At 37.7% G+C, this 25,486-nt stretch overlaps 2 protein-coding genes across 5 annotated transcripts in view; one reads left to right on the top strand and one right to left on the bottom strand.

The window, feature by feature from the left end:
- LOC123770879 (facilitated trehalose transporter Tret1-2 homolog) overlaps window positions 1–8,502 on the top strand; it is a 23,021-nt gene extending 14,519 nt beyond the window's left edge. Inside the window, exons 2-3 of the mRNA XM_045763056.2 lie at window positions 2,280–2,418; window positions 2,740–8,502. Of these exons, the coding sequence (XP_045619012.2) occupies window positions 2,280–2,418; window positions 2,740–3,998 (1,398 nt within the window). The 3' untranslated portion in view covers window positions 3,999–8,502. The remainder of the gene's footprint in view (window positions 1–2,279; window positions 2,419–2,739) is intronic.
- LOC123770743 (PAPS transporter 2) lies at window positions 8,316–25,486 on the bottom strand. 4 transcript variants are annotated; one of them, XM_045762896.2, is made up of 10 exons: window positions 25,411–25,486; window positions 24,195–24,364; window positions 23,273–23,451; window positions 22,621–22,745; window positions 21,473–21,569; window positions 21,134–21,299; window positions 20,466–20,656; window positions 18,796–18,977; window positions 18,108–18,262; window positions 8,316–9,868 (listed from the first exon to the last, which is right to left on the bottom strand). In XM_045762896.2, exons 3-10 carry the CDS (start codon window positions 23,441–23,443, stop codon window positions 9,681–9,683), a joined length of 1,275 nt encoding a protein of 424 aa, XP_045618852.2. In that variant the 5' UTR covers window positions 23,444–23,451; window positions 24,195–24,364; window positions 25,411–25,486; the 3' UTR covers window positions 8,316–9,680. The 4 variants fall into 4 exon arrangements, with proteins under 4 accessions (XP_045618852.2, XP_045618853.2, XP_045618854.2 ...); XM_045762897.2 differs by having other exon boundaries at window positions 24,195–24,361; window positions 25,411–25,479; XM_045762898.2 differs by lacking the exon at window positions 25,411–25,486 and adding an exon at window positions 25,291–25,355.

Raw genomic sequence — 25,486 nt, 5'->3', positions numbered from 1 at the left:
CTGAGGGTCTGTAGTCGAGTTCTACAAGAGTTCTACAACTCGAGTAGTCGAGTTGTGGAAGTCTGTACTCGAGCTCCGAGGCTCTGTATTCGAGCTCTGAGGGCCTGTACTCAGCCCGTCCTCCAAACAAAGATCTAAAAGTGATTCCATGCACCCGCCAAACCCCCTGTTTATGAATGAAAAGCGGTTTACACACGACTCACAACTGCTGACGTTCGAACATATCCGGAACAAGTGTTTCACTGACGAATTTTGTTCGAATCACAACGCTATAAATGCTTCACCCACGTACTACAAATACAAATAATCGCCAACAGAACCTAAACACATAACCTAACCTATCCTATGCCTATATATACACAATATGCTAATATATTATAATATTAATTTATACTTTACAAAATTCCCATTTTGAATAAACAGCATGTTAAAATTTATGAATGCGTCTGTGGGGTTGACCGCTGAATGTAATGGACTTGAGTCGAGGACGGGTTGGTACTTGAGCTCTGAGGATCTGTAGTCGAGCTCTGTGGGTCTGTACTCGAGCTCTGAGGTTCTGTACTTGAGCTCTGAGGATCTGTAGTCGAGCTCTGAGGGTCTGTACTCGAGCTCTGAGGGTCTGTACTCGAGCACTGATGTAATGACATAACCCAAGTCATTACATCCCTGGAAAATCCAGCGCAGGATGACGGAAATAATCTCAGAACTAAGTCGTCTTGAATACCAAGAAAGGTTTGGGTCCCACTGTCGAGGACAGGAAACCTGTTAGGGGTCCTAGGTTAATTATTGACCTTCAGAAGGATGCCACAGACACCGGCTGCCTAACTCCCGAGCATCTATTTACTGATAGATAAACAGGTATATCAGGTGAAAGGATACGTGCCCAAACGTCTCTGTCATACCGCGGACATTGAACTCTGGACTTTTCAGTTGTGACCGACGGCATTGGCGACTGCGTTACTGGGCTGATCTTACAGGATTAACACACTGAGGGAGTTCAATAACCACATGCCACGGCTACGTCTTTGTATGTGGTGTTGTGGAATAAATATTGACAAGGGAGCCGGTCGGCCGAGCGGACAGCACGCTGGACTTGTGATCCTGTGGTCCTGGATTCGATCCCAGGCGCCGGCGAGAAACAATGGGCAGAGTTTCTTTCACCCTATGCCCCTGTTACCTAGCAGTAAAATAGGTAGCTGGGTGTTAGTCAGCTGTCACGGGCTGCTTCCTGGGGGTGGAGGCCTGGTCGAGGACCGGGCCGCGGGGACACTAAAGCCCCGAAATCATCTCAAGATAACCATAACTGTGAAGTCCAGCAGCCGCCGCGCGAAGCACACAACAGGAAAATGCTTCTCTTTACAGTGATTGTAATAACTTCTTGGAGTTGTAACGGCGGCGTTACAGACGCGGGTCGGTGGGTACAGCAAGTCTCTTGAGACAGTCGACTTGCTCCACCTGCTGACCTCCAGTAATGTTCAGCTTTATATGACACCTGAGCAACACCCCGACCCATTCAAGGTCACACACACACACACACACACACTATATTATATTATATTATATTATATATATATATATATATATATATATATATATATATATATATATATATATATATATATATATATTTATTTATTTATTTATTTATTTATTTATAAAATAGAATGTTTGTTCAAAGTAAGAAGCCAGATGCTAAGGGCTAGCCTCACCCAACTTTCAAAGGTGACACATGGGAGGTATGCAAGTGTCATAGGTCAGTCAGGGTCGACCTCAATACTACCTCTTAATAAGGGCATCAATAGCGACCCCTGCAATTTTCATGAAGTCTACTCGAAAATGATGTACACGAATTCATTCGGCTTACCCAAGAGAAAGAGAGAGAGGAGAGAGAAAAGGGGGAAGAGGAGGGATGCTAGAAGGCGAGGAGACTGGGAGAGGGAGGAGAGAGAGGATAGGGGAATAGACCCGGGTTCAGCCGGATAACCAATTTGGTTGGATACCCGCCAAACACACACCGAAACTACGACGTTGGTATAACGTTCGAACAAGTTTTAACACCTCCTAACCAGTTATAACAACCAATATAGCAAGTTGTAACAACGTTCTAATACGTCATAAACACGGTAAGCCAAGATGTAACAACTTTATTACAAGTTGTAACAAGCGGAAAATAGAGACAGTTTCGGTTTGTGTTTCCAGGATACCTGGTTAGGGGATTATGTTCATGTATGTGCAGCAATGTCTGCTTGGTTGGATAGATTTTAATTTTACTCTTGCAGGTTCTGGCTGCTTTTCTGGCAGCCTTGACCCACGTGGCTCTGGGTGCCATCGTGGGTCTTCCTGGGGTAACCCTTCCCCAGCTCACTGACCCTCGCTCCTCTGACCTCCATCTTGGCATTAACCAAGTGGCACTCTTTGGTGAGTAATACCTTGAGGTTCTGAACCTTGGAACAGGTTTATCTACTTACCTGATTATCAGTAATAATCTGTGTTTAATATTTGTAAAAACATGTTTTCATTATCAATTTTCATAAAATTTACTCTATATTTGAAATTTAAGAATGACATGGCAATAATAAATCTTTGAAATTATGAAAAAATTCTTTCAACTTTTAATAATTACGAAAATGTATAAAATTTAAATAAAATGAAAGGAATATTTGCTTTCGGAAGAATATGAAACGAGATAAATGTGTGTGTGAAAGATGAGCACACACTAACCTCCAGGTATCTTTTCAGGAAGTTTGATTCACGTGGGTGGAGTGATCGGGTCTATGGTAGGCGGGGTGCTCAACATGCGGGTTGGACAGCGGGTCACCCTGCTGGTGGCCATGCCCTTGTCACTGGTGTTGTGGCTCGCCCTCGCCTTCACCCCCTCCGTCTGGCTCCTCCTCTTCCTGCGCGCACTGCTCGGAGCCACCCAGGGGCTCGTCGGCGCTGCCTCCAATAATTATGTGGTGGAAATTGCACAAAAAGAAATACGTGGTCGATTAACGGGGTTTACCGACACTGGACGACAAGTGGGGTTCCTGCTGGTGTATGTGGTGGGCAGCCTGGACCTGACGTGGCGGGAGGTGATGCTAGTGTGTGGCTGCATCACTGCCGTTCCTCCCTTTATTGGGCTCCTCTTCATGCCAGACTCTCCACGTTGGCTGGTCACCAAAGGCCGCTTGGAAGAAGCTCGCAAGGCTCTCGCTTTCTTTAGAGGTCCTCGCTATGATTCCCAGCCGGAATACGATGATATCATTCAACAGTTTGAACACACCACCAACAACAAGACTGGCTTTAGTGACCAAATGAATCAAATGCGTGAACCCTCTGTATTTCGTCGGATGGTGTTTTTAGCTTTTCTTATGGTTGCTGTTCAGTTTACGGGCAACATGTCCATAGCCACCTACGTTGTGCCAATTTTCCAAGCTTCCAACTCCACTTTTAACTCCTACACAAGTGCCATTTTGATTGGCTGCATCCGAGTGGTGGGAACAGTGGTGTCCCAGCTGCTGGCGGACCGTCTGAGCCGCAGGATTATGGTGATTATTCCTTGCCTCGCATGCTCAGTAACACTGGCAGTCCTCGGAGCGTACTTCTTCGTGCAGAGCCAACAGATGGATGTCAGCAGCATCGGCTGGTTACCCCTGACCGCCCTCATGGTCTACACCCCGTTTGTCTGCATAGTTCAAGCAGCAATAAGCATTTTGCGGGCAGAGATCTTACCCACCTCCATCCGAGCGTTCTCCGCAGCCATCATGTATGTGTTTTTCTTCATGGGAATGTTTGCGGCCACCTACACCTTCCCAGCCATGGTAGGAACCATAGGAGAGTACGGAGCCTTCTGGAGCTACAGCGCCTCTTGCGTGATCATCGCCCTGGTGGTGGGCCACGTCCTGCCAGACACCCGAGGCCTCTCCTTGGAGCAGATCGATGATCTCTTCAGATATGGCAAGAAATACATCATGCAATCAATGAATTCCAGATTTCCGCCTCAGAAGATCCCCTGAGTGCTGCAGTGACCTGCATTACATTGTAGCTCAATTTACAATATTTGCAGAATCTTGCAAATGCTGCAGATAACAACATCTCAGGGCAGACTTATCACTACCTAAATATACAAGGAATGTGATCAATAATTTCTCGCACTATAACAACGTCATTGGCTCCATATAAACATAAGTATTTATCTAACCAATGGGTTCAGTATACACATTACGCTCCATTGCCCAAAAGAAAGATCCAAGCCGGAGAGGATAAGTCTTGTTTCAAACAGGACCACAGGGCTTATCCCTAGAGAGTGGAACACTATGTATCCTATCCTTTAGTCAGATGAAAGCCTTCACACGCCACATTTAACTGCCATCCGGGTCGTCGGACCACACGATTCCACTACCATGAGAAGGCACAAGACGCAACCATTTCCTGCCTTGCAATACTTGTTGCTCAGATTTTCCGCCATTCTCCACTTGCTGTTCAAAATTTTCCGCCATTCTCCACTTGCTGTTCAAAATTTTCCGCCATTCTCCACTTGCTGCTCAAATTTATAGCTTTAATGCACTGTGACTTGTAGTTGGCATTAGTGCCATACAGCACTGTAATCAGAACTGCATAGATTTTACATAATTCAAGAGTGCCAACTCTCAAGCCGTGTTATAATGTCTACCTAAATGTGCCATTAATTTGTATTTAAGGAAATTAAATGTTACCAGTCTTATTCCATGCTGCAGACTTCAGTTAACATTACCTAACTACGCTTTTATCAATCTGGTGACGTATGGCAACAATACAAAAGTACACCTAGGTTATAATAAATTCCTATTATTTATGCGCACGCATGTAAACAAAACAATTGAGTATAATGAAATGACCCTTTCTGGACAGATCCCCTGTAGCATCTCTGAGTGTGATACCGTCTCGCCCAGGACATCATTCTTGACTACGGGAAACAGACAGGACGAGACCCAGAGGGACTGGGTCAATACAATCACCACCATCTCGCAATAACGCGAATGAGACTGCGAAGTAGTTGGGTGGACGACGGAACAGGACGCCGGAACACAAAGGCATGAAGTGTAGATGGGAATGTTGGTGATGATCTCAAAAGCTCTAGTATTTCAGGGCCAAGCTTGAGCTATTACCTAAATGTCCCGACACCTATCATGGGGCTTTGCCATGAAAGGGATGCCGGAATTAATCGGAAAAACTCCGACGAAGCCGACGAGAATTGGGTAACCGGACTTGAACCCGGAACAGAAATCGCAACAAATCTTATTTTCCCTGGAGAAGAGAATGGAGAATTTGAGAAAACCTGTGAGGAGCAGACTAGTCATGCTCCGAACCACATCCCTGAAGGTACCTCTTCGGTAGTCATTGAGCACCTGGAAACCTCTTCGGCCAAGGACAGAGAAGAGCTAGGGTAGAAATTTGCCTTCGATGCTGAACCCGCCGAAAGGACGATAGGAGTAGAAAGAAGTGCCAGAAATAGATTAATCCATATGAGAAAACGGAGGAACAGACCGAGAGCAGGATCCAAGTTACAAGACACATTCTCGCGAGTTGGAGACTTCCAAAGTGGCTGCACAAATCTCACTTGTCCTGGCGAGTGTGGCTCTGAACGTTGAGGCCACGTCGGTGCTTAAACTAGGAAAAGAATTTAAAAAGCCGGACGAAAAGTGAGATTAGAACGGACACCAGTCAAACTAGAAGTAGCAACCAATAACGCCTCGGCCTTCTTAGAGGGGTTTGAAAGATTCCTTCCCACGTCCCATCCCAAATCTTGTCCTGATCCCTTCCAAGTGCTGTAGAGACTAACGACTTTGCACTTTCTCCTGATAGTTCCCTTCCCTTCTAAGGAAGCGGGGTTATTACACTTTTGACTCCTTGCCAGCAGCCGCACCAGACTAGTATCGGTAATGCATGCTGCGCATCGAGGGTGCATATATATATGCACATGCTGTGCATATATATATATATATATATATATATATATATGTCGTACCTAGTAGCCAGAACGCACTTCTGAGCCTAATATGCAAGACCAAATTTGCCTAATAAGCCAAGTTTTCCTGAATTAATATATTTTCTCTAATTTTTTTCTTATGAAATGATAAAGCTACCCATTTCATTATGTATGTGGTCAATTTTTTTTCATTGGCGTTAAAATTAACGTAGATATATGACCGAACCTAACCAACCTTACCTAACCTAACCTAACCTATCTTTACAGGTTAGGTTAGGTTAGGTAGCCGAAAACGTTAGGTTAGGTTAGGTTAGGTAGGTTAGGTAGTCGAAAAAACATTAATTCATGAAAACTTGGCTTATTAGGCAAATCGGGCCTTGCATAGTAGGCTGAGAAGTGCGTTCTGGCTACTAGGTACGACATATATATATATATATATATATATATATATATATATATATATATATATATATATATATATATATATATATATATATATATATATATATAAAATTATGCAAAATCTGTAAATAGACAATGTGTGTGAATTTTGTTATGTTATTAAAAATAAAATGCTGATAAGTACACAAACTGCCATCCTTAATTTGAGATAAAACAGTTATATTTAAGACGCGCAGAGAGAAACGGTGGTGAACAAGTAACAACATCTTGTGCGTCTTAAACTGATTAAGCCAAAGTATCTTTGTGTTCTGACACATATGATGTTTTATTTGAATACAAAGATACAAACTTCTGTTATCAAATTTAGTTGCACTAAACAAGATATTTAGCCATAATTTTAAAAGTATAGTACTACCAATATGCATCAAGTGAGGTCCATACAGTAATTATACCTTGAGGTGCTTCCGGGGCTTAGCGTCCCCGCGGCCCGGTCGTCGACCAGGCCTCCTGGTTGCTGCTGTATTGTTTATCCTGCAGTTCACTAAACCAACGGAGACATTTTGGGAGTGTACATAAACAGCCCAGCCTTCTGTTTTGGTAGTAACGATGTAGTAGTAATGATGAGGACCATAGTACATATACCGACGAACAACGAAGTTAGAACGTAGAAATCTGAACAGTTGGAAAAACCGGAAAACTATTTTTTACTTGTATTGCTTTGACAGATTAAACTAACCTATCCTAACATCCCTAGACCTATGTTGACCAGACCACACACTAGAAGGTGAAGGGACGACGACGTTTCGGTCCGTCCTGGACCATTCTCAAGTCGATTGTGATTCTGAATCGTCCTGGACCATTAACAATCGACTTGAGAATGGTCCAGGACGGACCGAAACGTAGTCGTCCCTTCACCTTCTAGTGTGTGGTCTGGTCAACATACTTTAGCCACATTATTGTGACTCATCGCCTGCATCCCTAGACCTAATACACGATATCTGAGGCCTAATATAGTACATACGTGTGCTATATAAGGCCTAGGAAATACTACACGGGAATTAACCTGGATTATCTTGTCCGCGCTGTCACTCGAATAGTTAACTGGTTCAGTATTGAGTATTCTACAGTTTATTCTTCTCTACAGACTAATTTGTGTTATACCACATAACCCCAAGTGTTATGTGGTATAGTGACGAAAACTAACAATGTAAGACTCGTCCGAGGCACTGCAATCAGAACGAGTACACTTTACATCGTTTAACGAGGATTTAAAGTATAATTATAAAAAATATACACAATATAATAAATAAGAATTACAAAAAAACATTGCAAATATTATAACTTAGGTAATAAGCTGATACTTTTAGGGGAAAGGAAGGAAAGTATCAAGTAGTATCAGTATGACGATATATAGCACATGGAAGGGATACTAGTCCAAAGGATAGGATCTGGGATAGGACGGAATAATGGAACGGGACCCAGCAACTTGGACCACTGGGGATCGAGCACCGACTTCTAAGATTTTAGGTCGTCACTGTACCGACCAGTCCAAGTGGCTGGATGGGAACGAGTGATGATCTCACGACAAGTGATGAAGATGTCCGGGAATCAATACTTGTAATGATGACTTGAGAGGGAAGGGAATTGTCAGGGAGAAAGCGCCAAGCTATTACGACTATGTAGAACTGGGAAAGGGGGGTCAGGATAAGGATTTGGGATGGGACGGGGAAAAGGAATGGTGCCCAACTTCCAGGACGGTCTGGGATTGAACGCCGACCTGCATGACGAATAAATTATTGACTCACTCTTCTATTACAAACTGAAATTTAACCGAATTCTTATATTTTTTTATTATTTTGTGTTTATTTGCTGTTGTTATTTGTTGCTGTTATTTCCACTTCTTTTTATCAATTGTTATGATTTATATGTGTGATATATGTGATTTATATATTATACACTGACAATTTGTCAATTATTTATTGTTTTGAAACACTGTATTTTATATTGACTAGTTTATACAGACAGAAATCAATACATAATTGTTATCATACACATGTAAATACTGCATTACCGGCTATTTTTTTTTGTCTGAGGATGGAGGAAGATTTTCCTAAATGTTAATAAACTTATTAAAATTGTTATAATTTTTTCTCCAAGTCTATAATTTTCATATAAATTGACTGGTGTGCGCATATATATACACACACACACACACGCATGTACATAGCATGCAAGGAAAATATGTAAACATTTATCACCCTTGATGTATCTATATTATCACTCTCCGGAAGAAAATTTGGACAAAAGACGTTAGTGCAAGGTTGATTCAGAGTTACTCGAGCACATTTTGCTCACTGTATATACAGGAGTTGCTGTATATGGGCTCTCAAAAATTAAAATCAGGTTGAACTTTATCATTAATAAATTCAGCAGGAAGGAGGAACTATCAGGAGAATGCGTCAAGCCATTACGACTGTATAGTACTGGGAAGGGGGTCAGGATAAGGATTTAGGATGGGATGGGGGGGGGGGGGGGAGAAGGAATGGTGCCCAACCACTTGGACGGTCGGGGATAGACCGCCGACCTGCATGAAGCGAGACCGTCGCTCTACCGTTCAGCCCAAGTGGTTGGGCTTCAACAGTAGGAATGTTTAATTATAATCATGCTTAATTTGTAAAGCCTCTGTACCAGCCTCCTTCACTAAACATTTACCATAGATTCTTCTTCCAGATTTATAAAATAAACAGTCTCGTATGCATTGTTATTCAATAATCCAGTTTTTTAAGGTTTCCACTCAAAGAAACAATCAATCTGATATTTGCAAAGTTATCAAGTTCTATTTCAGGCTGTAATTGAGATTTCAACACAAAACAGCTCTCAAAGCGCAAACTAAAGCTGCTGAAGAAATAGCATCAACGTATTCAATTTTTCTTTTAGTTTTAATCTGTACCTTAACAATGAAGGTGGTGGAGGCAAAACCCATCAGTAATTTCAAAGCGTTATACAGTACGAAAAAGAGTACTGGGAAGACGGGACACCACGAACATAGCTCTCATCCTGTGCTACTTAGGTAATCTACTACTACTACTACTACTATCATACTTAGGTAATTACACATATATATATTATGCATGTTTCATTACACTACCACATATATATTATGCACGTTTCATTGCAATACCATCACACACACCTTGTATTGCTGAATATACTGTACATACAGAATATATTGTAGTTACAAACTACAGTACAGTATAGGTATTATATAAAGTTGATTTTCATAAATAATCTTTTCACAAAAGTAGTCTTTTGACTTCAACAACACTGATTACATTGCATGGTCATCAGCCTTTTCATGGACAAGTGGAAGATTGTTATCAAGTACTACCCAGTCATCATCAAGAGGTGAGCACTTATCAGTGCAAAGATTTCTTGTATGGCGTTCATTTGCATTGTTTTTAACATTTCTCTTACCTTCAGAATCAACTGTCACCTTAAATTCATCAACTTGACGACCTGAGGATGTAAAACAGACTATTAGGCTACAAACAATGCCAAATGCAACTAAAGTGAGACATAAGGAAAAGTGATGAGACACTAATTATTAACTAGATTAAAGCATATCTTGAAAACTTTAGCCATTTTGCAATTTTGTAGTTGCCTTCTCTATTTTTTTGAATCCCAACACTGATAGTTTCTTTCAACATGGTCAAAACTGGCAAAATGTAGGTGAAAGTGGTATTTAGCAGTACAATATAGGTATTTATTGGCCAACAATGAAGTGAGAATTCGATTGCTGTTCAACATGCAAAATGACAAATTATTTTAAGTAGGGTAAATGCACAAATATAATACCAGTACTGTACTGCATATTTTGTTATCTGCTGAATAAAAAAAACACTAGTACAGCACTCTATTATCATCATTAAATAGTTCTAATATGAATACAAATTTTAAAAAGTGAAAATTTCACCAAAGTTTCATGACATCTATATTTTATCATTTTACATCGCCGAGTTCATTATCTTCAATCCCGGGTTCAATTTCTATGGCAGAAGAGAGATGTTTAAGCACAATTCCTTTCACCTAGCAGTGAAATAGGTACCCGGGAGTCCGGCAACTGTTGTGGGGTTGCATTTTGGGGAATGGTCAGTCATTGGCCTAGGCAGACCTTGAGTAGTTTAACAGGTTTCGTGTCCCTGACAAAGGGAAACTATATACCCTATAAACTACAATTTACATATATTGTACATCTCTTAATATCAATTAAAAACATAGTATATTTAACTTTTAGAGGATGAGTAGTACCGATTATGAGATCATTCAAGAGGAGTTCTATTCACTTGGCATTTTCCTACAGTTTCCTTCAAACTAGCAATACAGGATAAGACACGCACCCCAAAAAGCAAAGAATAAAATTCAATCCAAGCGTGTGCAGTGTGGATGCAGACATGCAAAATAAAAATCTCCCCCATACAAAACATTCAGTCTCAACACACTGGCCTTCTTACCTGCTACGAACATCATCCAGAGTTACATGTACCCGTTACGAAGTTCCTCAGTCCTGTGTACTTAAACAACCATGATAGGCACCACAGAGGAAAAACAGGTAGGCAAAAGATAAATCATAAAACTTAATAATTTACCTAAAGGAAAAACAAGGTAATGTGACTGTTGGGCTGTAATGGAGAAGTGTGAACTGTGAAACAAAAGCCAAATAAACAATTAGTCTTAAATTAATTTGACACCCTAATATTAAAAGTGGCATGCAGCAGCCCAGTAGCAAATTACTTTAGTACTACCCACTGCAAAAGAAAAGCAAGAGTCAGATATTAAATAATGTGAGATAAATAGTCTAGACTAAGAAACACAGTCTAGAACTCTGAATTATCTTAATTCCCCGAATGCTCAGTGCCTAGCACGTGCTTTTTCTGTTGAGCTGAGCCCTGGCATATCATTACTGTACATACAGATTGGTGTCATGGGGCTCACTGGCACAGGTCCTGTCAGCATGTTCTCAAATTGGAATAGTGTAATAACATTTTAGTTTTCCATTTCTTCTGTGGACACACAGGAAGATATGGAAAACTAAACTAAACATAACACCAGTAACTTAGGTAATCCACTCAAGACAGACAACAATGATAAAATAATATCATAATCGCATAATTCACTATACATTATATTACAATGACAGGAACTCTATAAAACTATGTAACCAAAGAAAAGAAGAAGTGATATACAAGACTTCAGAAAACTATTATCATCGGACACATACAGTAGAAAGAAACAACACACTGGCCATCAAATGATTATCACAAAATATTCCCTGGACCAAACCAAAATTATACTACATTGCATTAGCCAATTTTTTGGGGGAATATACAATACAATAAAAAAGGACAGCAATGTACACTAAACCCTTCCCAAATTTACACTTAATAATTACACTATCACTTAAAAATATTATCCCAAAACAAGAAGAATCCTATGCAATAACCTGGACCTGGCTATAATAATACAAAACTTGAACTACAGTACAGGTACTATGAGCTTCCACACTACAGCACCATACTATGAGCTTGTATTACAAGTACAATAAAATTACACTACAGTACTGTGCAATGTTATGGCCTAAATTGAAGTATAATTCCAAGGATTCCATCACTAAAATTCTGTGTAACAATAAAATAATACAAAAAACTTTGAAATGATTATGTTGTGCACACGAGTACATGTTTTTATATTTTTTGTAGGTGGGGGAAATCAGGCGAGTCCCATTTATTCTCTTGCCTCCTTTGCTAGCAATTGTTTTTACTAACACCTCGGGTACCTGCCTGTGGGTGATTAAATTAAACTGGTCTACGATAATTATTTTTTATTTTGCATTTATTGTCTTACATTTTATGAATACTGTGCTAGCAAAATTCCTAAAAATAAACACAAAGGGACATCGTGGACTTGCATACTTCCTCACTGTAAAATAGAGCACTAATAAGTACATCTTGCACAGTATTTACAAGAAGCACTAACAAAACCTTATCAGAGATCACTTTTTATTAACTATTTCACTAGTTAAAACTAATACTGTAAAAGAAAGTACATACATCTGGATTCAAACATCTTGATCTTTGACATTTCATTATTTAAGTCAGAAATATCCCATGAATGGAATAGATGTTTCTCTTAAAACTAATTTACTCATAAATAATAACTAAATGATATTGAAAATACTTATAGTAAGGAATTAATTTCTCTTTCCCATTTATCAAATTGACTCACTGGCCAAAATTTGAATATTGTGCACAATCATCAATATACTGTACTGTACTGCATAAGCACACAGAATACACAGTTCCATATTTATTTTATAATAAGAATACAGCATCGAGTGTAATGAAATGCCCCACAACTCAATAGCTCCCCTGAATTCATGCACTGGACCATGCCTGTTAGACTACTCAAAGGCAGTTATATTGTCATTGTGTCTGCTTACCACACACACACTGACAATAATAAAACATCTAAAACATTTGGACTACCTAAATGTTTTTAATTTGCATTCCCTAAGAGTGTAGGCAGAAAAGATACATAATAATTTACACTTGGAAAATATTAGGACTGAATCCAAATCTACACACACACACAAATAACACCATGCGAGACCAGAGGCCATGGCAGGATATACAAAACAGCCCCAGTGAAAAGTAGAGGTGCAATAGGCATGCCGAGAGATAATTCAATCAACATCAAAAGCCCAAGACCTTTCAACAAGCACCTTGAAGGATACATAATCAACCAGGCTATGACTCATACGTTATGCTGGAAGCAGCAGCATTGAACAGCCTGGTCAGAGACTGGGCCGCCGGGATGTTGATCCTCGGAATCAACAACAGGTAGTCAGTCACATGGTACATGCACTACACAGTCCTAGATCCAGCAAAGGATCAACCAGCGTAGGAAGTGGTACAAGTTCTCCAGCCACACCTGTCCCACTGCATAAACCACATAGGTAAAGTTGAGACATCCCTACACACGTCAAGCAAAGACTGATCTAATACCACCTGATAAAGCAAGGATATGGTGACCATCCAAAATGTTGGGCAGGTGATAAGTTGATTAAGCCAGAAGAGAGAAAAAGTGAAGCAGGGCATTATTAAATTATTCTTCTCGGATACCAGAGAAGGCAGGGGGAAGGGGGACCCTGACGAACTACAGACGCGGGAAAGAGCCAGAACACAACTAGGTGAGTACAAGTTAAGGCATCTTGAATCTAAGACTGCTAATTGTCCAGATATCCCTCCACCACCAGTCACTGGGGCTTGCCAAAGAATCAAGGCTCAACCCCCCCCCACAAGCACAACTAGGCGAGTACAAGAAGGCTGTCAAGGGGTGACCTTGACTACAACCTGACTTGGGTTGTAGTCAAGGTCACTAATCACTAATGAACCACTGATGCACCAAAACCACTTCCTGTACCATGACCATGTGGAGACTCGGATGATGTACAGTAAGTAGTGGGGTACTAAATCCATCATTCATATTGGGATCCATTAGTAATTTGTATTCATGTAAATGGCCTTATATTTTAAATAATATATTCCCCACTTAAATACATGGCATGCAGCTTTATTACAAATAAATAAATTAAGCAGAGGCTTGATCATAGATTGTTCGATGCCATTAAGTATAAAGTACTGTATATAGATATACATATACATGCAATTTAAGGCTAAGATGAATCACAGATCCCACCAACACCAAACTACACAGATGAAGCTGTGCCTACATTAAATGATATTACTGTACTTATTGTAACAAGAATGATCAGAGAAGCCAAGATGTGCAGAAGCCAAAATTGGATGAATACAACAAAGACTGGCTACCTGCTATCATAAGAATAGCATGGAACTTTCCAAAAATATATTTAAACAAAAAAGTGTCATTATGACTTATTCAGTGGTGCTTTATGGAAAAATAGAATGGAGGGACTGCGTCACGTTGCCAGATGTAGCGCCAATAAATCCTACACTATCATACAGCATGAAACCTCTATTTGTCTCATAATGAAAATTGTCAAAATTCAGTTATAAATATATTGAAAACAACATAAATACTTTTAAGACAAATCTGTTAATTACTTATTATTCTAGTGTGAGATTCATGAAGTCATACAACCTGGCAGTGTGTCTGGAAGGGATGGGGGGGGGGGATCCTGAAGCTCGACAGCTCCTATAGGTAAGCCGCTATTGTTGTTATTGATAAAGCAATCATGAAACAAATTACAGAATGCTACATACAGTACAGAACTTTATAATGCGATCTCAAATGCCATCATACCTGAGAGTTTTAAACTCTAAATAAACAATATATACAGTACAAAAAATTGGAAATTTGGGAATACTGAAACTATTTTCTAAGCAATCACTCAGTTACTCCCTGAGCCCTGTTCCCAAATGATATCCCAAAACCACAAAACATGGCAGCTTCTCTTGACTGCTCCTCTCTGACAGAAAGCTTTGCTAATGGTTCTACCATGTAAACTGAGGTGGGAACATCAAGATCAGTCTTCTAACCTAAAATCCATTTACTCCTGTGTGACCAAGAGCCTAAGGCATTTAGAGACTCCAGTCAGTGGGGAAGACTGGGAAGGGGAAGTTGATTGACATACAAATTCCGTAGGTACACAGCATTCTTGCGAGCCTTGTAGAGAGACTAGTATTAAGCACCAACGATTCAACAGTCTCCCCAAAGATATATGTTAGCTGCCAGAGAGGCAGAGGACAACACCAGGGCCTCCCAGCATCAATATTCTTAGTAATGCAGCTCATCAGATCAATAGCATCACAAGTTACAGAGCAGAAAGGAAGTTAAAAAATAAAGAATAAAAAAATGCAGTCCACATCTGACAATGGTCACACGCAAGTGTGAAAGTTCCCCTGTACCCAGCAAAAGCACTATCAGAGGAAGCAAAGGTTACCGTTGGGATCAAAGAACTTGATACCACCTCCTGCAAACTGTAAAACAGGACAATCAGACTTGGAGCCAGAAAATGCTATACTGCCCTAACCAGCAAAGTCACAGGTCATTGAAGATTTATCTAGTCTCAGGAACTAAATCTCTTAACTGGTAAGGACTGAGAAAAAAGCCTTTGATATATGCAAGAGAAACTCAGCCAGTTCTAACCAAAACCAATCAACAGCCAAGAGGCTCAACGGGAACTGCCTGCTGCCAAAAGAAAACCAAACAAAAATTCCCACTTTATCCCCCAGCAAGTGAATTTGTTTGGAGCACTGTCACATAATCACACAAGGAGACGATATAAGTCTGTATAATGATGTGCCAAGTTCCAAGGCTTAGACTGATAAATTCCAAGACACTGCCACAGCAGCAGACCCACTCAGGAGAAGAAACGGTGAAAGGCCAAACAGCATCAGAGAATGGAATTCTAAACAAAGCTGAAACTAAAAAGTTATAAAACACACAAGGAACTGGGTAGCCAGAGCAAATAGTAGAAAATCGAACTGGGTCTCCATAAAGCTGCGTGCCAAGCGGGTGGACACTAGGCAGCAGGTTAAGGCAGCCATCTTCCCAGACCCAACTGACATTTTAACATGTTGCCATCCAGTAGCAGTCGGGGATAGTTATCTATTCAGTAATTAGCAAAGTGATATGTTTTCCTTTGAATCCAAGGTTCCACTTGCAGGGAATGCAGCAAAGGGCAAGGACTAAACATTATTATTTACTCTTTTTAAACTAGAGCTAGTTGGTTGTTCGATGATGGATAGAAATGTCTCCACTGACTCTCCCCTTCAATTTACATGGCAAAACCATTAGCATAAATCCGTGTGCGCGCGCGCGTGCGCAAGCAGGTTGACAGAGCCTGGGGATGTGTTTGTGGTCTGAGTAGATCATATGGGTAAATGGGTTGGGAAGCAACTGAGGAAGCTAGCTCAGAAATGTCTTACATGTTCCCTACACTAAATGAGTACAAAGTTATGCAATTATTTTTAAAATTAAAATATTTACACATATATATCTTCACCATTCCCAGGTCAGTTATTTGAAATTATATTACAATAATAACTAAACATGCTTGTTTATCAATACATGCCTATCTTTTTTAATATAAGTTTATCACAAAATACTGAATAATTACTATAAATAATTAACAACAATTATGCATATAAGTAGCAGTTAAATTATAAAAAAAATGTATATATATAATTTATATAATTCTAAAGTAGAGTGGTACATCCAGACTCTGGATTATATCGTTCCAGAAGTGATCTGGACAACAGCATGTTTTCAAGATATTTTGCCCATTTTAGAAATTTACCAAATTTAATTACAGTATATAAAATAATATTACCCGTCTTCGAGTATATTTAAATACGAATAATAGAGAGAATGATTTTCTGAAGAAAATTATGATAATAGCTGTCTTCTGCTAACCTTAATGAAGGCGATCAATCTTATGTGTAACGACGTTATAATACTGTAGGCAGGAGGAAGTATGATATGCCACCCAAGCATATTTGACCCCCAGGATGTCATAGTTTTCAGCAAAGTAGATTGATCTATATATTCCATTTTGTCGTCCTTGGCCAGAATTAAAACCTTGTCTCATTTCCCCCCCTTTTAATAACTCGTGCTGTGCTATTCACGTAAAATTATTTTCCTGCTCTTAAATTTTTTTTAATCTGGCTATAGATCTTTAAAACCTCCCACAATATAATGCTTCAAGATCAATCCAGTTATACGCTATTTCTAAATCTATAAAGGCAGCATACAGCTTCCTCCCTTATGTCAGAAACTTTTGAACACGGTGTGGACATGTCAAACGTGGGTAGTAAAGAAAAGTCACATACACTTATTGTATTGTACCAATTATACTACAGAATAACTTCAGCAAAAATAGCCTAAACAAAAATATAATATTTGTTAGCAAGTATTTACTACTAAAATCACAAAAATAATAAAATATTTATAAATATAATCAGCTAAAACATATCATACAGCGTAAATTTGGACCTCACAGCGAAAACTCACAATCTGGATCTTGGAGAGACGATCCAATAGGAAAGTTTGTACTGAATGTTCCTTGGAAATTTTCTTGATAAAACCTCCAGATTTGGAGGTTATATTGAATAGTGAAGCCCCATTCTGTATAAATAATAAATCTTAACTAATTCAAAGCATATTTTTGGTAACTAAGCACCTTGTTACATGGCTATCTAATTACACAACCTCATATACATTTAAAAATCAGGCAGATAAAGCAATTTTTTTTATAAATGACTGACAGCAACATCATAGAATCAGAATGCTGTTGAACCAAGCACTGTCATTCAGACGAAAAAAGGATGACCTAAGCATTCACTATTGACAAATACACATCCAATCAATTACAGTAATTCTAGCTCACATTTTAATTTTTAAATTATAAGTTTAACTTTGGTTATCCTTCAGTTATTAACATTCAAACACAGCAAATTATGATTAAATGTGAACATCAATTTATTCCACACATTCTAATTTATTCCAAATGTATTTAAATACAAGTTACACCCAATACATCCATCCACCATAATCAACATTAAATATCAATACCCATTATAAACTCCATAAATCCATATTATTTTGTGCCCAAAATTTTTCAGATAAAAATTGTGATTGAAAAGTGCCAAGAAAAAGAAATGCAAAGGAAACCAAAAATTTAAAACCATTCACACGTTGAAAGTGGAATTGTCACCTTCACTAATTTTGCTAATTTTTGGAGCAAGATGCTGCTGAATCTGCATGTACATCTGCTGAATGGATACTAAGAAGGGCGTAGAGCTCTTGCTTTTCTTCCCATAGATATTTAAATATATCCCAGCAACAACTAGCAATCCACCCCACACATATCTGCAACAAGAATAAATTATAGAAGACCAAAGTTACAAAATTATCTCATTATCTCGCAGGAAAATTCAAAATCTCAAAACCCTATTTTATTTATTTTATATATATATACATATATACATACATACATACACACATTTTTCAACTGATTTTTTTTTTACAAAGTTTCACACAATATATAAATTAACAGGTTTTACAACATTAAAGAACTTTTTCATGTTTGTTTTATCAAGATGAATATTTTGGGTCAGCAAACAAAAAAAATGATTTTTGTTTATCATTAGGAAACATACATGAATGTTTTTCATTAGTAATATTATATACTTTTTTTTCTAATCTTTTCACTAATAACAACAAATGACTGTGCAGTTATATTTAGTAAGCTAGCATCTGTTTCATAAAAATAAATTCTGACTTACTGTATTATTATTCTTAACTTGGTTTTTAGTAACTTCATGTATTTTTAGGCAAAATTTCAATGAAATATAAATATGACCAGTGCTCTTCAACATTATCTTTCAAGTCTTGTAACTTACTGTATGGTAAATGGTTTACTGAAGAGAAGGAAAGATAAGCATATGGTGAGGGCCTTGCGGCAGGTGGTGACGGTGACAGCAATCAGTGCTCCGTAGAGGGTTACCAAAGTCAGCACCACCTGCACCCCACAGAACCCTGCAGCAGAGAGCAACACAGCACGACCATACACTTCCCACGGAAACTGTTCAAAATATATATCTTTTTACATCTAATTCATCCATGCTTCTATGGTAATTTTGTTGCTTTGGATGAGTGCTGGAATGTGATGGTGTTTATCCTTGATAATATGCATTGTGAATGATATCATGAATAAACAATAATCTTCATCTTTTTCTGGGTTAATGCCTCCTCACCCCATGAAAGTAAGAAATGGGGTACACTACATATTTAAGAAAAACAGGTATGAAATGAACTTAACATGTATGAAAATTATTTTTATAAACTGAAAGAAAAATATTCCATAAATTCAATTTGTTAACCTTTCCTGGAACAAAAATCAGGATAGAAAAAAACTTTCCTACTTGGCACAGAAATACACATACAGTAAAACAATGCTTGGATGGAACCCTGTACAATAAAAGTCCAGATGCACTGAGAGGATAATGTACCAGTCTTAAGACTGGGAAAATCAGATGCAACAGAAAATAACAGAAAAATTATAGTCAAGTTGGGTTGAGATGAAAAGTCAATTCCAACTATTTTGATATATTAAAAAATTGAGTGATGATTGAAGGAAATGTTCAGAAAAGAACAGTACCTCTCTTCATTCTGTAACCATGGCAAATATGGTCCACCCGGTACACTATTTACTAGCAGGCTCTGTGACTTAACATCCACTGTCATAACATATTTCATTATGCATTACAGTTTTGGCTATTTTAATATATAGAATGGATGTAACTTCTCCGGAAAAATAACGCAAAGGATAATTAAACTACTTCCAGGAATTAGGAAACTTCCCTTAGAAGAGAATGGAAAATTCAATTTACACTAGAGAAAAGCACAGGGTGAAGCAGAGACATGATTAAGATTTAGAATTATATTAAATTATTTAACATAATGATGGGTACATAAAATTGTGTACTAAAAATATAAACGCAAGTTAGAACATAGATCAATGCATTCAAGTTAGATAATTTCAATTTATAACAGGATCAGGCAAACACTGGCTCAGAAATAATGCTGCAGATCTATGGAACAAGTTGCTCTATATCATCATAGAAGCAAACTCCCTGAAATGTGTCATGAATCAGTAGACTTTTGAATGTAAAAGCTAGATATGAATAGAAATGGTTGACATAAAAAGGGGATTACCTATGTGTCAGATTTTATGTAGATTCTTATGCTTTTATATCCCTATGGTTACTTATCAGTGCTTGCCTGTAAGTGACAACAGGGGAGCGAGTTCTTGCTCTTTATGCCCCCCACCCCCCCACCTGCCCATTTACACCTGACATACTAATAGCCTCTTTCAACATTAAAGATTAAAGTTTTCATCATATTTTTCATAATGTTGTGGATGGAATTGGCTTCAACAACTATTTCCTTCAATACATTCCACTTGACAACCACCTATAACTGCACCTCTATTATATCTATTTTAAAATTGCTCTCGTCAACATCACAAAAACACTTTAAAAATGAAGGCATGTACATGTCGCTTTCTCACCTGAGAGGCAAAGGAGATGGCAGGCACCAACTGGTCAATTAATAAAAGACCAATAAAAATCAAGAAGAAGCCAATACTATAGGAGTAGAGGACTACATGTGTTGCGTCCTCGTTGTATTTTTTTATGGCTCCCTCCTGAACATTCCCAATGATAGCATCACATACCAATGCTAGACTTACTAGCACTACACCTGGAAAGTAATAAAATACGTATGGAAGTGACTCGCACATACTTTTATGAAGGATTTAAATATATTTGGGAAACACATATTGGATGATGCAATACAGTACTGTAGTGATGTGGGAGAATGAATACTGACGTGTACAATTATTCTCTGATAAATGAAATTGGGTCATTATATTTTCACAAGGAACATACAAATATGCACAATAATTAATATAATATAGAAGACAAAATTTGTGTTACAAGGCTTCGTTGAAGACCAAGAAGCAAGTCAAGCATGTCCATTTTCTCATGGATAATTACATACTCAAAATGATTCCTCCTAGAGACATGTCATGTAACAAAATAAAAATTAACTTGTCAAAATTAATTTTTAAAGTGGAATGACTTTTAAACCAAGACCAATATGACCAAAAGATTTATTTGGTGAAATATCTTGTATATTGCACGGAGAAATAAGTAAAAGTATAAGAAAGTCACTTACCAGTCAGAGAAAAATCTGGCTGAACTGTCGAGTCTGCGAGTGTGAACCAGATCAATCCTGTACTCATACATAGACAGGACACCACTTCGGCAAAGGAATATCTTTTCCCAAGAATTAATATTGAGCCAATCATCACCGGTATCAACTTGCAAGATTTGAATATAACCTAAAGAAAAATAATAAATCTTATATAGTATATGGCCATTAAGAGGCAAGAACTGAATTATAAATTAACTAAGTTGATTATTACATGTAAATAATTAGAGAAGTCATATATTTATGAAAGCCAATTCCTATTAATTTCAAGCAATTTGTAAAACTTTAGTAGTTTTATCATACCTGGGTAGGATAGTTTAGATACCCAACAGACGAATTTGAGAAACCCATTGTGCCAACAGTTAGTATAGCAATTATTACGTAGGTTCTCAAAGGTATTCTGCAAGAGAATTAATACAATCTGAACTGATACTGAACATGTAAGATTTGCAGTACACAAGTAGTATTTTATTATTTAGTTCTACACGAGATATACTCCAGACCAAAGAACAAAATTTTGTATTAAGGGGTACCTTATTAGTGAATATTAAATGCTGGGTTGGCCTAACATTTAAAAAAAAATTGTTATTGTGTATCTTAAGCCAATAAACCAATAAAATGCTAACTATGCTAACACAATATCCCATAAAAAGCAAGCATTGATTCATTAAAATATGAGAAACGGTGCATAAGTCTACACGTAGAGCAGACTTAAGTTCTATGTGCACAACCAAATTGAATATTGTAATAGTTTGAGGAAGATTTTAAGAAAAAATAGGAGGAATGCCAGGAATATATATATAGATCCAGTATATAGATTATAGATATAATCAAAAGGACTGTCTTTAAATTCAAGATAATTAGTGCTTTAAGTCAACCCTGGAAACATAACTTTACTCAAGTATTTAAAAGATATGACAATGATTCATTGAAGCAAAGTAATTTTTTTTTAACTTTTATACTATATTAAGATCAATTTCCATGTGCTCTTATTTGTCCTACAGTCCTCACTTCCATACATTTGTAACTACAATACATCTTTGATGCATTTCAAACTATGTTATTACATGAATTTTACATAATTAGGTTTTAAAATGTACATAACAAACAAGGAATATTACATAATAATTATGCAAAATTATACTGTACACTACTAGTGTGAAAAGTGGAATACAAATTTTACTTTTTTAGTACAGTATTGTGCAAGTTTTAAATTATTTCAAAATTGACTGTCAAACAGCCGCACAGTCAAAACTTGTCATAGCTGTAATAAAGGTATGTAATATATACAAAACCATTTTCAACTACTGTACTACATACTACCAAAATTGTTACAAAAACATAGAATATTTAAATAATGACACTGTAGTACAAATAAAAACAACCAATATTCCTTCACACATTTGTCACATCCAATGAGAATTACGAATAATTATTACACACGTACTTACTTCTTAGCAATGGTTCCACCAGATAAAATAATCTGAAGGAGAGCAAATACTGTATAAAATGCAAACTGCACGAGCGTTAGGTACCAGCCGTGAGGTTGCATCCCTTCCAAAGTAAAGATCAGTTCCTGAGAAGAGAAAATTAGTCACCAAAAGTGTTACATAAATCAAAGAGAGTATATCTGCCATAAAATAAAAAGGACCAACTGCCAATAAATACTGTATAACCCAAATATGATGCTCTATTTTTCCTAATATCATATCATCCATTAAGAATAGGTTTGATAAACAATGATGCAAGAATTTAGTTTAATATTTTGTACAGGGGTTCTGTGACTGCTGAATATCCAACTTATGAACATCGTCCAAATCAAAATTTTAGCTCTATGTCCAACTATACAAACCAATGCCGAAATCCACACATTAAGAACATTGCTAGTAATATCCTGCTTCAGTGGTTTATCATTGGGGGCAAAGACAAAATAAAGTCAAGCTTATTTTACAAACAAAATTTTATGATACAAAACTACAGTATTCACCAATTCCAGAAAAAAGTCTTATCAAATTATATAACTATAGTACAGTATTAGATATAAATTGAACTTTGTTTAAAAAAAAAACGGATACCCTAAAGTGCCAATTAAGTTGTACTTACCAGCATATATCCATATGCTATGTAGAAAATAAAGACAGCCGACGACAGGAGAATAAATTGTGGTGCAGGTGGGAGAGTGGACACTTGGAAACCAAACAGGTACACAATAGTCTTCTTGGGATGAACGACATTTTCCCCTAATGCCACACTAACACTGCTACTCTTACTCATAGTTGCAACTGGAAAAAACAATACTGTCTTACATATGAAGGTGTGAGTAGGCTTAATTTACATATAATGTTTCCCTTTTAAAGAGTTCAAGTCTATGAGGGATACACTGTGCAAGTGCTTTTAACATGGAAAAGGTTGAAGGGATGAAACCATAGAGGTGAAGAATTGCTTAAGTCACATTTTATATATTTGAAGTATAGTATTGTATTAATAAGTGGAGAAATAACATTGAATTTCCCTGGAGTATGTTCAGTGGTGGTATAATACAGTATTTTGCCCAGTATTAACAGAGTATATAATACAGTATTTTACAGTATTTAGTATTTATAATATTTGCCCGAAACGCTATGTGTACTAGTGGCCTTAGGTATTGTATGTACTAGCTCTATCTATAAATTCAACATTATGTTTGTAAGTAATCCTCTATGTATGTACTTTTACCTGAATAAACATTTGATTTGATTTGAATATTTGATGACTGCAAATTCTATAAACTTTCTTTTAATGTTGTTTTCTTTTATGATGGGTTTTATGACTGCTACTACCTTGGAAATTATAATTCACAGCTGAATTGCCCTCTGCAGTGAAAAGTTTATCCAACAGTCAAAATCCTTTATATATTTCAAATAATTTGATTACCCTTTATTCAAACAATCAAAAATATTAACATCATTCAATATATGTATACTGTACCATAATACAGTATACACTTAAATGATTACCCAATTGACAAAAAAAATTAAAAACTCACCTGGTAACACTGGTTATAACTGATCAGATGATGTACAAGGGGTATAACCTTTATTTTAATGACATCAATGGATGCCTAAACTTTCCATTTGATGTTACGTAATACAAGTCATTGTATGGTAAGGAGAATATGTGCTCATCATTCTATCCGTTGGGTTAACCATTCGGCTGCTGGAAAAAAAAAAATGTTCAGACTACCAAAGATCAATAGTAATTTTATTTAAAGCTTATACTATAAAACATAAGAAAAGAAGAAACTCCAAAACACTTATTGGTTTTATTACTATTTTTATTACTGCCTCACCTTACTGGTGAGACAGTTCTTATTTACACCCAACTAAACTCACACATATATACATCTAACCTGTTCAATTCTGCACTTATATCATTTAGTAAGAGCTCCCAGGACAGAGTCCCCCGGGACACTCCACTTGCAGCAGTTTCCCCATTCAGACATAATTCAATTTATGCATTTGACAAACTCCTGGTACCCATTTACTGCTAGGTGAACCGAGGCATTAGATGATAGGAAATAAGCCCAACCATTTTTGCCCTGCCCGGGATTCGAACTGTGCAGTCCCCGTGGCAAAGAAGTAACACACACACACACACACACACACCTGGCATTTTGCGAGCACTTTGACCTGGGTTCGTATCTTAGCCGGGGATGATTGACTGGGTACCAGCCCTTAACTGTAGTCTCTGTTCACCCAACAGAGCAAATGGGTGAACAGAGTTAACGATTTGGCGGGTCGTTATCCGGGGAAAATTAGGATTAAGGACCTGCCCGAAACGCTACGTGTGCTAGTGGCTGTACAAGAATTTAAGTACTCTTGTATATATAAATAAATAAATGAAATTAATGATCGATTCAAGAACAAAACCATCTGTACTACCAAGACCCTAACTACAATAACTAACCATGCAATAATAAACACAATGCTTTATAACGGCATGTATCACAGGTGATGTCGGCGATGCTATAGTCCGCTTTGATCTATAAAGCTCATTTTACACAATAGAAATGCACCAGGCGTCACTGCCCAGGTGTTGCTCTGACAGCCAACGAAGTCACCAAATAACTTCCAATCAGTTACTTTTTAAAAAGACACTTTATGTTATCTTTAGGAAGGCAGGTAGCATGTCTGATGAGCTCTCATTCATGACAGGCTCAAATGTACACACACACGCACGCAGACGCAGACGCAGATACTCACACATGATAAAACACACTTGCCACGTCAGATGGTCTTGGTCTAAGTGCCACGGCCGGGGTTTGTTGTGACGAATGCG

The sequence above is a fragment of the Procambarus clarkii genome, chromosome 56 (assembly GCF_040958095.1).
Source record: "Procambarus clarkii isolate CNS0578487 chromosome 56, FALCON_Pclarkii_2.0, whole genome shotgun sequence".
NCBI lineage: Eukaryota > Metazoa > Arthropoda > Malacostraca > Decapoda > Cambaridae > Procambarus > Procambarus clarkii.
This window is presented reverse-complemented; position numbering and strand designations above follow the sequence as displayed.

Excerpts from the sequence above, each read along its gene's own strand:
- LOC123770743 (XM_045762896.2), bottom strand. The coding sequence starts at position 23,443 with ATGAGTAAGAGTAGCAGTGTTAGTGTGGCATTAGGGGAAAATGTCGTT. Across the intron at positions 21,300-21,472 it reads ATCTAAACTATCCTACCCAG|GTTATATTCAAATCTTGCAA; the intron begins GTATGATAAAAC and ends ATTTTTCTTTAG. Across the intron at positions 20,657-21,133 it reads GCCAGATTTTTCTCTGACTG|GTGTAGTGCTAGTAAGTCTA; the intron begins GTAAGTGACTTT and ends ATTACTTTCCAG.